Source organism: Neoarius graeffei, chromosome 21 (genome assembly GCF_027579695.1).
Source record: "Neoarius graeffei isolate fNeoGra1 chromosome 21, fNeoGra1.pri, whole genome shotgun sequence".
Classification (NCBI taxonomy): Eukaryota; Metazoa; Chordata; class Actinopteri; order Siluriformes; family Ariidae; genus Neoarius; species Neoarius graeffei.
The window spans coordinates 15,744,794-15,758,360 of record NC_083589.1 but is presented as its reverse complement, the minus strand read 5'-3'; the positions used below and the strand labels follow the sequence as shown (position 1 = coordinate 15,758,360).

At 39.1% G+C, this 13,567-nt stretch overlaps 1 protein-coding gene across 3 annotated transcripts in view; it reads right to left on the bottom strand.

Moving 5' to 3' along the window:
- gpr37b (G protein-coupled receptor 37b) overlaps positions 1-13,567 on the bottom strand; it is a 112,431-nt gene that overhangs the window by 3,085 nt on the left and 95,779 nt on the right. The window contains exon 3 of one of the 3 annotated variants that reach the window (XM_060902747.1): positions 8,379-10,212. The exons of the other annotated variants lie outside the window; for them this stretch is intronic. Within the exon in view, the coding sequence (XP_060758730.1) occupies positions 9,773-10,212 (440 nt within the window). The 3' untranslated portion in view covers positions 8,379-9,772. Of the gene's footprint in view, positions 1-8,378; positions 10,213-13,567 lie in introns of those variants that run through there. 3 annotated transcript variants of the gene reach the window in all.

The window sequence follows — 13,567 nt, the reverse complement described above, 5'->3', positions numbered from 1 at the left end:
TTGCCCCACTGTATTTATCCTCTCATGGATCATAATAGAATCAGAATTCTGATGGCTGTATAGTAGGTGGCTGATAAATGATGTCTTAGACCCCCACCTCTGTTCAGTGATGGCCGTTTCAGGTTGACAAAAAAGAACGATCCTCTCTGGCTAAAATGTCTGCCAGTTTTCTGGAAGTCCTCTCATACTCCCGCACCAGTCGAAGGGATCTCATCCCAAAGTGCGTAGAAACATGTCTGTGAAGATTCTCAGTCATCCAGGTCATAGTAAACTGTGGGTGGTAGAAGAGAGCAACTGGACTTGTTTGAAGATTCTTGAAAACATTTCACCTCTCATCTGAAAGGCTTCCTCAGTTCTGTCTGACTAATAGGGAGTATCAGGTATTTATTCTCTCATGGATCATAATAGAATCAGAATTCTGATGGCTGTATAGTAGGTGGCTGATGTCTTAGACCCCCACCTCTGTTCAGTGATGGCCGTTCCAGGTTGACAAAGTTTCTATGCACTTTGGGATGAGATCCCTTCGACTGGTGCGGGAGTATGAGAGGACTTCCAGAAAACTGGCAGACATTTTAGCCAGAGAGGATCGTTCTTTTATGTCAACCTGGAACGGCCATCACTGAACAGATGTGGGGGTCTAAGACATCATTTATTAGCCACCTACTATGCAGCCATCAGAATTCTGTTTTGTTCACTTTTAAATCCATGAGAGGATAAATACCTGATACTCCCTATTAGTCAGACAGAACTGAGGAAGCCTTTCGGATGAGAGGTGAAACGTTTTCAAGAATCTTCAAACAAGTCCAGTTGCTCTCTTCTACCACCCACAGTGTACGCAAGTCTTACATATATGATATTGATTTATGTTTCATCTTTTCAGGGCTTGTCTTGTTCTTCTGTTGCAGAAATAAATGTTGTTAAAAATAAATGCTGTTAAAAAAAAAACATGTACTTTTGTGTAAATAATTCAATTATACCCCTAGAAAACATATCAGCATTGCCTTGAACTGTGTACTTGAAAGCTTGCCGAAATACTGCAAAATTTTAGGGCAAAAGAAAATTCAGCGGGGGCAAAATTTTTTTCGGCCATTTACCCTGCAGGGCAAAAGGTGTCAAAAGTCAACAATGAGGCCTGAAGTAGCATGATTAAAGCAGGGAAGGCTGTTCAGAGGGGGCAGGCTGTTCAGAGGGGGCAGCTCCTGTCGCTATCATCTATTCACCATGACTCCTGACTGACCTGTCTTTTAAAAAAATAAAAAAACACCACTTAAAAAGGAGACACAAACAGATGACCACTCCCACCACCAGCAGATTTGGAATCCAGTTCTAAAATACTATCATTTTCATTTAACTTAACCTCACAACACTGCCAACAGTACTGTAGTGAACATCATCATCTGGCACTGTCTCCTGACAGTCTGTCTCCAAAATTATACTTGAAAAAATGAAAAGAAATGTCTTCACGGTTGTTCACTTTTAAATTAACCTAAGCCTATTAGAGAAGATAATCTTATTTAATCTTATCCAAAATGTCCCATGTTTGTGTGCGACCACCGATGTCATTTCAAATGAGACCATTGCCCTCATTTTTAATTCACCGTCACACACACAGACCATCATGGCGTGAAACAGTTACTCAACATCTTCACCGAAGTTAGCATTTTGCATTGGAAGACCAACTAGAAATTCATCATGTTCAAGATCTACAGTATGGTCATTACTCTTTCATAAGAATAGTTATTTGTTTATCGATCTCTCCTTGTCTGGGCACCTTTCTTGTCAAACTTAGAAAAAATCTGGGGAAGTCGCCTTTTCTTTGATACTTCTGGAGCCAAGGTGACATTCAATCCATAATTAGGTAAAATATTAAAAATTTCATGTTCTATATATAATTTAGAGCAACAAGACAAACCAAGTCCAAAGACATGCAGGTTAGGTTAACTGGTGACTCTAAATTGACTGTAGGTGTGAATGTGAGTGTGAATGGTTGTCTGTGTCTATGTGTCAGCCCTGTGATGACCTGGCGACTTGTCCAGGGTGTACCCCGCCTTTCGCCCGTAGTCAGCTGGGATCGGCTCCAGCTTGCCTGCGACCCTGTAGAAGGATAAAGCGGCTAGAGATAATGAGATGAGATGAGATGAGATGAGATGAGACTAAAAATTTCATGTTCTATATTTAATTTAGAGCAACAAGACAAACCAAGTCCAAAGACATGCAGGTTAGGTTAACTGGTGACTCTAAATTGACCGTAGGTATGAATGTGAGTGTGAATGGTTGTCTGTGTCTATGTGTCAGCCCTGTGATGACCTGGCGACTTGTCCAGGGTGTACCCCGCCTTTCGCCCGTAGTCAGCTGGGATAGGCTCCAGCTTGCCTGCGACCCTGTAGAACAGGATAAAGCAGCTACAGATAATGAGATGAGACGAGATTATTATTATTATTATTATTACTGCTGCTTGTAGTAAACAATATTCATGAGTGCTAGTGTTGTAGTTGAGTCACTAAACCTCGAGTCTGAGTCCAGTCTTGAGTCCCCAGTGTTCAAGTCCGTGTCAAGACCAAGTCATTAAAAAAAAATTCGAATCGAGTCTCCGTCGAGTCCACTATTGATCCAAGTCAAGTCTGAGAGCAAGACTCCAACTGCACCATTTGACAGTGGCTGTTTTAGCGCCATTAACATTAGTTTGTTCCTGAACATGACATATGAACAGGTGAATGTGCATTCTCTTTGTCAGGGAGTGCAAAGTATTCTGTCCGAGATGGTTGAGAGATGGATGTATGTGCAGAAGGTGTGTTTATTAATACAAGTTAAGACAGGCAAACAATCCAAAATGGCAGGCAAAATCGTAAAACACTGAAACAGGCAATAGGTCGAGCGAGCCACAAACCGGCTATCGTAGATGAAGCAGAATCAAAGACGAGAAACAGGAAATCAAAGATCAGGAAACCAAACAAGGAAATAAGGCTCAGTAATGTATCAGCAACACAACTCAATATTTCGCAAAATAAGTAGGTTTTCACAGGTTTTATACAGACGCTCTGATTGCGCCTTAATCCTGTGCAGGTGCAAGTTGTTAAATGGCGCATGCACGAGAGTCCACTTGGCATGCGTGCTGTCCACAGCATGCCCAAGAGTCTATCTGATGCATGCGCCAAGGCATGCCGGTGTGACATTCTTGCATGAAATTAGTACAAAATTAATGTAGATATAAATATCTTATGCCAAATTATTATGGCATGTTGCAAAAAAATAAAGAAAAGATCTGAGTCCTCATCTCCAATTTACGAGTCCTAATGCAGTTAATGCACGAGTCTGAATCATCAGTGCTTAAGTCCAAGTCAAGTCACGAGTCCTTAAAATTAGGGACATTGCCATGCCGCCAATCTGGAAACTTCTGCACAAGAATCTTGGAAGTATCACATGTCTTTTCTTCACTACTTAACCTGCTGGCTCCTCCTGCTCCATCCTCCCTGACTGCTGAAGACTTTGCCACTTTATATGATGGGAAGATTAAAAAGATCTGCCAGAACTTCAATTCTACCCCAACTCCTACACTACACACTCAGGATTCCTTTTCTCTTTCACTGACAAATTCTTCTAATCTAGCAACAGATGAGATCCTGCAAGTCATCTTGACCTGCAATCCTCCCACCTGCCCACTGGATCCAATCCCTTTTGCAATGCTCCAGACTATCTTTGAAGACCCCCCCTCCCCTTCATCACTACTATCATCAATGGCTCCATCTCATCTGGTCATATACCGACTGCATTCGAGAGAGCAGGAGTTCATCTCATCCTGAGGAAACCCAATCTGGATCCCATGGACATCAGCAACTACCAACAGGTATCACGTCTCTCTTTTGTTTTTCTAAAATCCTTGAATGGAAGTCTATAATCAACTATCTCTCTACCCATCAGAGAACAACCTCCAAGACTGTAACGAGTCTTGCTTCAAAGTGGTACATTCCACAGAGACTGCCCTGTTCGCCATCACTAAAAAGTGACAGGCTGCTAGATCATCCAAACTGTCATCAGTCCTCATTTTCCTTGACCTTTCAATATCTGTTGTCAAATCAACAATGTCTGTAGTTAAAAGCGCTATAGAAATAAACTGACTTGACTTTCAGAAGTCAACCACAAGACTCTTGTCCATTCTCATGAGTCTTGGACATAATGGAACAGCATGGCAATGGTTTGCTTCCTACTTGGAATGTTGGTCATATCAGGCCACATGGAGCTAAGCTACATCTGCTCAGCTCGATGTCATGTCCCACAAGGCTCAGTACTTGGTCCTCTTCTGTTCTCCTTCTATATGGTGAGAACATCCTCACATGGGCTCTCATAGCACTGCTATGCAGATGACACTCAACTCATTCTCTCCTTCCAGCCCTTAGATACTCATGTTTTTGTTCTCATCTCAGCATGGATGGCAGCTCATCAGCTTAAGCTTCCTCCCAGCAAAAGTGAACTGCTGTTCATCCCAGGTGATTTGTCCCCATGGCAAGATCTTGTGGTCTTCCTGGACAACTTTTTAATCTCATCTTCAGTCAATGCATACAATCTTGGGGTAACTATGGACAAGTAACTGTCCTTTTCTTCTCACACTGCTAACATGTCACACTCATGCCGGTTTCTCCTTTACAACCTCATAAGGATTCATCCATTATTCACACAGGCCACTCAGGTGCTTGTTCAGTCCTTTGTCAAGCTGAGACTGTACTACTGCAATTTGCTCCTTAAAGGTTTGCCTCTGAATGTTATTCAACTTCTGCAACTGATCCAGAATGCAACCGCTCAACTCATTTTCAACCTTCCTAAATTCACCCAAACCACTTCATTGCTATGCTTCCTCCACTGGCTTCCTGTAGCTGCCAGCATCAGAATTAATGCTTGCATACAAAGCCAAAAATAGACCAGCACCCGCTTACTTCAAAGCACGTCTCACACCCCGCAATGCACCACGCTGTCTCTCCAATCCTTTTGCACTGCTTGACTGGCCCCACCATCTCAAGAATCAACAACTCTTCTCTGTTCTGACACCAAGGTGGTGGAATGAACTTCTCCTTGATGTCCAAACAGCAGAGTTGTCTTCAAACGATGTAAAGACCTGCATCTTTCTAAAGCACTTAAAATAGCACTTTCATCTAAAAAATTATTATGCTGTCTTAGTGCTTTTCTATTATATTACTTCCCCAACAGAGTTTTAGACTGATGGTATTCTTTATCCATGACCTAGTGGACCAGAATCAAGATATATTGATGGGAACTTCAAACCACTTATGTAAGTCACTCTGGATAAGAGCATCTGCCAAATACCATAATTGTACATGCAAATGCAAAGAACACTGGGGGTGGTAATATCATGCTATTAGTTTGCTTCACTTTAGCTGGGACTGGGGCTGTAGTCAAGATTGTGGAAATCGTGGGTGGCTCCAAATACCAGTCTATTTTGGCACATACCTACAGGCAGACAAATGTAGATAAAGAAAAAGTCATCTTCTTGCATTATAAACAAGCCAAACCACAAATCCAAGTCAATAAAAGAATGGCTTCAGAAGGCAAGGCAAGGCAAGTTTATTTATATAGCACATTTCATACACAATGGCAGTTCAATGTGCTTTACAGAAGTAAAAACAAAAACAGTAAACAATAGAGAAATAAAATTACATAAAATAATTTTATCTTTATTCTAAAATAATTAATTAAAAAAATTTAAAGAATTAAAAGAAAATAATAAGAATTAAACAATAGTAGAAATAAAATATTAAAATGCCAAAAAGAAAAAGGAGAAAAAGAAAGAGAAAGAAAACCTAGCAGAATAAAATAGAATAAAGTTAAAATAAATTTAAAACATGCAGAGAAAAAGATTATAAAAAATGTAAAAATATTAATTATTTAACAGAAAGCATCTGAAAACAGCTTGGTCTTTAACCTAGATTTGAAGCTGCCAACAGCAGGAGCATTTTTAATGTCCTCTGGCAGTTGGTTCCATAGCTGTACTGCATAGTAGCTAAAAGCTGCTTCACCACACTTTGTTTTAACAACTGGTTTTAATAGTAAATTTTTCTGTTGCGATCTGGTAGATCTGATTGGGTTAGGCCGCTGCAACATATCAGAGAGGTAATTGGGCCCTGTACCATTTAGAGATTTGTACACCAGCAGCAATGCTTTAAAGTCAATTCTGTAGCTTACTGGAAGCCAGTGAAGGGACCTTAGAATTGGAGTAATGTGCTCTGTTCTTTTTGTTCGTGTGAGAACCCTCGCCGCTGCATTTTGAACCAGCTGAAGTCGTTTGATGGTCTTTTTTGGCAGGCCTGTGAAAAGGCCATTGCAGTAATCAACCCTACTAGAGATGAAGGCATGTATTAGTTTTTCCAGATCATGTTTTGACATAAGTCCTCTTAGTTTGGAAATGTTTTTTAGGTGATAAAATGCCGTTTTAGTGATTGCTTTCATGTGACTGTCAAAGTTTAGCTCGCTGTCAATGAAAACACCAAGATTTTTAACCATTTCTTTAGTTTTAATCCCTTTTGTGTCAAGAATAGTGGTAATCCTGAGTCTTTCATCTTTTTTTCCAAATAGAATTATTTCTGTTTTATCTGTGTTCAGCTGAAGAAAATTTTGTGACATCCAGCTATTGATTTGATCGATACACTGGTAGAGACATTCAAGGGGGGCATAATCATTTGGTGATAGAGCAAAATAAATTTGGGTATCATCTGCATAGCAGTGATACAAAATTGAATTTTTATTGATAATTTGCCCAAGTGGGAGCATATAAAGGTTGAAAAGTAATGGTCCAAGAATCGACCCCTGGGGGACACCACAGGTCAAGGGCATTGACGTTGAGGAACAATTTCCCAGGGTAACAAAGAAGCTTCTACCTTTTAAGTATGATTTTAACCAATTGATAACTTTACCAGTCAATCCAACCCAGTGTTCAAGTCGATATAGCAGTATGTTGTGATCAACAGTATCAAAAGCTGCACTGAGGTCCAGTAATACCAGGACCGATGTTTTGCCTGCATCAGTATTAAGACGTATGTCATTTATAACTTTAATCAGCGCTGTTTCAGTGCTATGATTGGCACGAAATCCTGACTGAAAATTATCAAAACGGCTGTTTGATATCAAGAAGGCAGTTAATTGATTGAAGACAATTTTTTCCAGGATTTTCCCGATAAATGGTAGATTTGATATTGGCCTGTAATTATTTAACACTGAAGGATCCAGATTATTTTTTTTAAGAAGGGGCTTTACAACAGCTTTTTTTAGGGACACAGGAACAACACCAGTCTCCAAGGATGTATTTATAATTTGAAGCACATCTGTAATTATAAGATGAAGAACAGACTTAAAAAAGTTGGTGGGCAGAATGTCCAGTTCAGATGTTGAGGAACTGAGATTTTGTACAGTTTTTTCAAGAGTCTCATAATCAATTAAACAAAATTCTGACATTGTGTTAAAGTTATCTATCTGTGTCATTGGTGATTGCAGTTTTTCAATTTTTTGCAACTGAGATATATTATGAGAAATATTCTGCCGTATTTTATCAATTTTACCTTTGAAGAAGGATGCAAACTCATTGCATTTATTAACTGAGAGAAGTTCAGGTGCTAATTGTGGTGGGGGATTAGTTAGCTTCTCTACTGTTGAAAATAGCACACGGGCATTGTTCATATTCCTGCTGATGATATTGGAGAAGAAAGACTGTCTTGCTTTACGAATTTCATAATTATAATTACAAAGCATCTCTTTATGGATTTGATAATGGATGTGAAGTTTAGATTTGCGCCATTTTCTTTCAGTCTTTCTACATTCTCTCTTTAGCAGTTTAACAGCCGGGTACTGCTTCCATGGTGCTTTCTGCTTATCATTGATTCTTTTGATTTTGAATGGAGCAATATCATCCATAATTTGGGTCATATTTAAATTAAAAAATTCCAGTAAATCATCTACAGAGTCTGACATTTTGGTTGAGTTCTGAGAGAGAGCTTGATTAAAAAGAGCACATGTGTTGTCGTTTATGACTCTCCTGCCTATAGTCGTTGAGCTATTCTGAATGTGAGGAGACATAGAAACTTCAAAGAAAACACAGAAATGATCAGATAAGGCCAGGCCAACAACAGTATAAGAAACAGTAAGACCCTTTGTGATGACGAGGTCAAGAGTATGACCACGAGAGTGGGTCGGTCCCTGTACATGTTGTACTAGGTTAAAGTTATCAATAATTGCAAATAGTTCTTTGGCATAAATGTTATCAGTATTATCTACATGCAAGTTAAAATCCCCAGATATAATAAGACAATCAAACTCTAAGCAAATGACTGATAACAATTCACCAAACTCTTCAAGAAAGACTTTGGCTGAATGTCTCGGAGGCCTGTAAATAGTTAATAATAATATGTTAGGAGAGCATGTAACAAGTGCACATAAGTGTTCAAAGGACATAAAATCACCAAGTGAGGATTGTTTACATTGAAAAGAGACTTTGAAAATATTTGCAATCCCTCCACCTTTCCCTTGTCGGGTAACATTCAAAAAATTAAAATTTGGAGGAGCTGCTTCGATAAGGGTGGTAGCACTATTTGCTTGATCCAGCCAGGTTTCAGTTAGAAGCAAAAAATCAAGATTGTGTTTACAAATAAGATCATTAATTAAAAATGACTTGTTTAAAAGTGATCTAATATTCAGAAGGGCTAGTTTTACAGTAATATTTGGTTGTGCACTCTGATGCTGTTTTAAAACAGGAAGGAGATTAGATTGGTTTACCCCCAGGGTTAAATGTGCTCTATGTTTTCTGTTTCTTATCAACACAGGAATAGTGTCAACATCGGATCCCTGCTTTTTTCTACATACATTTGCAGGGACCCAGAGTACATCAAACAAGACTTTCTAAATGTTCCATTTGGTTTGAGGGTGAAAGGACTGGAGATGACATGTATCTTTTGGATGGTGAAAAAGATTTGTAGCCAGCTGAAAGTCCTGGACGAACACAATTTTGATGAATTGGGTACACTGCTTGTCGCGACAAATTTGGACTAGAAAAAGAGAGTGTAGCCATAGGAAGCAGTTTTTTCATGCTATTTGGGAAATCCATCCGAGGAGAAGTGGAGTCGTCTGTCCTTGAATGTTGGGAGGCCTGCAAGTCAGATGTTTGTGTGTCCTTGATGACGACTTGCAAAGATGATTGTTTAGGCTTTGTAACTATGTCAGTCTGCGACATCTTATCAACTGTTTTCCTCGGTGCTGGCTGAGAAAAGATTGCAAGTTTGTAGTGGTCTGCTAAGACTTTGGCTCCAATCCAGCTGAGTTCAGTGCTATTTGGCTTGTAGAATTCTTTGCAATTCCAAAAAAGATTAAAATTGTCTATGAAATTCATACCAAATGAAGAACAAGTTTTTCCAAGCCAGGTGTTAAGACTGAAGAGTCGAGAAAAAGCAAAACTTCCTCTCGCTGGGAGTGGGCCACTGATAAAAGATTGAATTCCAGTCTTGTAGAGCTCAGAAAAAAGTTTTCTGAAATCATCTTGGACAAACAGCTGTTCTCTGAAAACATCGTTTGCTCCCACATGTACAACGATACGCTTAATCGTTTTATGCTCGGACATGAGTTTCAAAATGCTGTCTTTGGTGTCAGAGATGGATGCATTTGGAAGACAACAAATAATCATCTCATAACCTTTTAATTGTCTTACAGTGGAATCACCAAGAACAAGGGTTGTGGGATCAGGTGGTGTTACGAGCTGCTTTTTGCCTCTTCTCACAGCTCTTCAATCTTGGTGCGATCTCTTTTTACTATGTGTTTGTCCACTTGACAAATCCTCTTCCACATCCCTGAGGCATTCAAATTTGTTCTGAAGCTTTATGGGCTGTGGATTTTCCATAGGATTGTAGATCCTATTGTAATTTGTAGAACGAGCTGGTGTTGAAGTAATTACTCTTCTGTTTTTGTTTTTAGGCTTAGCACCCATCATTTGCCAGTTTTCAGTACTCACATTTTGTACAGCTTGAGTTATGAATTCTTCCACTTGGTCTGCAATGTCCTCAGTCTGTCGGAGCGCAATCTCTGCATTCTCAGCCACTGTTTCTGTACTCCTTTCCTGAGATATCGCTTTTAATTCGTCCGTTTTTGGCAGAGCATTAATCTTTGATTCCAGAATAGAAATCCTCTGTTCTAATTCCATGCATTTTCTGCAGGATTTTTTGCTTCCTGGCATTTAAAAAAAAAAAAAAAGTGGAAATTAAAATTAAATTTAAAAGCTTATAAAGATGAAGAAAAGAGAAGAGAGAAAAAAAAGTGGAAATTCAATGAGAAAGTAAAGTATAGAAATAAAGATTAAGAAAGCAAGAGCAAAGCAAAGAAGCGTCCTACTCGCTTGAGTAGGAGGAGCAAAGATGAAGATGATACCGTAAATGTTTTGGAATGATCCAGTCAGAGTTCAGATCTAAACCCCATCAAACACATTTAGAATGACTTAAAGAGGGTTGTGCACAGGATGTTTGATAGACATTTGATACATCTAGACCATTTTTGCAAGGAAGACCAGAATAAAATTATCAAATCAAGATGTCCCAGAAAGTTGGTAAACTCTCTCAAAAAATAATGAGTTTGCATTTGCTTTGAATTACAAGCAAAATGTGCTTTAACAAAGTATTAGTTAAGGGATATGCACACTTGTGCAACTAGGTAATTGTAAGTCTTTACTTTTTTCCCTAAATTGTTTTTTACTCTTTTCTCTGTTTTGTTTTTCACTTTATATTTGATTTTTTTCTTCATTGGTTTTATTCATTTACTGTTTTGTTGGTTTTTGTCAGTGTTGTAGTCGAGCCACTAAACCTTGAGTCCAAGTCCAGTCTCGAGTCCCCAGTGTTCAAGTCCAAGTCAAGTCATGATGTATGAACAGGTGAATGTGCATTCTCTTTGTCAGAGTGGGCGAAGTATTCTGTCAGAGATGGTTGGGAGACATATGTAAGTGCAGAAGGCGTGTTTATTAATACAAGTGAAGACAGGTAAACAATGCAGAACGGCAGGTAAAATCGTAAAACAGCGAAACAGGCAATAGGTTGAGCGAGGCACAAACAGGCTATCAAACACGAGGCAGAATCAAAGTTGAGAAACAGGAAATCAGGGATCAGGAAACAAGGCTTGGTAATGTGTCAGCAACGCAATTTAATACTTCGCAAAGTAAGTGTGTTTTCACAGTTTTATATAGGCACACTGATTGCACCTTAATCCTGTGCAAGTGTCAGTTGTTTACAGCGTGGGTGCTGTCTGGAGCACACCTGAGAGTCTATCTGATGCACGCACCAAGGCGCACAGGTGTGACACTCTTGTATGAAATTAGTACAAAAATTAATGTAGATATAAATAATCGTATGCCAAATTATTATGGCATGTTACAAAAGATAAAGAAAAAATCTGAGTCCTCATCTCCAATTTACGAGTCTGAATGCAGTTAATGCACAAGTCCAAGTCATCAGTGCTCAAGTCCAATTCATGAGTCCTTACAAAAAAAAAAAATAGGGCACGAGTCAGACTCAAGTCCGAGTCCTGGACTCGAGTACTACAAGCCTGTTTTTTGTTTTTGTTAGCCAAAGGTTTGTGGACACCTAACCATCACACCCATATGTGGTTCTTCCCCAAACTGTTGCCAAAAAGTTGGAAGTGCAAAATTGTATAGAATGTCTTTGTATGCTGTAACATTAAAATTTCTCTTTACCGGAACTAAGAGACCCAAACCTGTTCCAGCATGACAATGTCCCTGTAAAAAAAAGCGACCTACATGAAGACATGATGTGTTAAGGTTGGAGTGGAAGAACTTGAATGTCCTGCACAGAGCCCTGATCTCAACCCCACTGGGATGAACTGGAACACCAACTGCACCCAAAGCATTAACTCTCACCTAACATCAGTGCCTGACCTTACTAATGCTCTTGTAGCATATCCCCACAGTCATGTTTCAAAATCTAGTGGAAAGCCTTCCCAGAAGAATGGAGTTTACTATAACAGCAAAGGGGAATAAATCTAGAATGAAACATTCAAAAACATTCAAAAATACATGAAATGTGATGGTCAGGTGCCCACATACTTTTGACCATATATTGTGCATCACATTAAAGTGGAAAAAATGTGGCATGACTTATGTTGGTGTAATTTTCTTTACATCACAAAAACCTGAAATTTTAACAGGGGTGTGTAGATTTTTATATAAACGGTATCTAACATGGGCAAATACACACACTCCTATGTACATGTGATGAATTAAAGGTTCTGAATTTCTGAAATGCAGTTCAGTCATAGTCACAAAAGAAGCAGGGTGAAATGCTACTCTGCAACAAGAATTCAGTATTAGCATTCGAGTTTGTTGGTATTTTCAAAAGATTGCAAGGCCTTATGCAGCATTGTACGGTAAGTGTTTAAAATGTGTTCCCTGCTGAGGCACCAGCCTTATCTTCAGGCTAAATTATGTTTGATAGATGGGTGAACCTAGTTCAACAGCTAGGAACATTTCCCATGGGGTGTTCATGTGTCGACAGGTTTGCAAAACAGTCAAAAAAAAAAAAATTCAGTGTCCCAGTTTGCTTGTGGTGCATCCTTGTGACTCTATGCTTTAAATAAACATTAAAATTATCACATGTACTGCATAAACTCCCTAACTAGAAACATCACCTATCTATTCCATATTTTAACACAAGTAAACATGAGTTATTCCAACTCAAAAACTGGATTCATTCCATCTATGACACATAAGCATTGCTACATACTACCCTAACCAGTATTTCACGATTGAAAGCTTAAAAAAAAAAAAAAGATTACAGGACTTACAGTTGTGCTTGAAAGTTTGTGAACCCTTCAGAATTTGATATTTCTGCATAAATATGACCTAAAACATCATTAGATTTTCACACAAGTCCTAAAAGTAGACAAAGAGAACTCAGTTAAACAAAAAAGACAAAAATATTATACTTGGTCATTTATTTATTGAGGAAAATGATCCAATATTACATATCTGTGAGTAGTAAAAGTATGTGAACCTTTGCTTTCAGTATCTGGTGTGACCCACCCCCCGTGCAGCAATAACTGCAACTAAACGTTTTCAGTAACTGTTGATCAGTCCTGCACACCGGCTTGGAGGAATTTTAGCCCATTCCTCTGTACAGAACAGCTTCAACTCTGGGATGTTGGTGGGCTTCCTCACATGAACTGCTCGCTTCAGGTCCTTCCACAACATTTCGATTGGATTAAGGTCAGGACTTTGACTTGGCCATTCCAAAACATTAACTTTACTCTTCTTTAACCATTCTTTGGTAGAATGACTTGTGTGCTTAGGGTCATTGTCTTGCTGCATGACACACCTTCTCTTGAGATTCAGTTCATGGACAAATGTCCTGACAGTTTCCTTTCGAATTTGCTAGTATAATTCAGAATTCTTTGTTCCATCAATGATGGCAAGCCGTCCTGGTCCAGATGCAGCAAAACAGGCCCAAATCATGATACTACTACCACCACCACGTTTCACAGATGGGATAGGGTTCTTATGCTGGAATGCAGTGTTTTCCTTTCT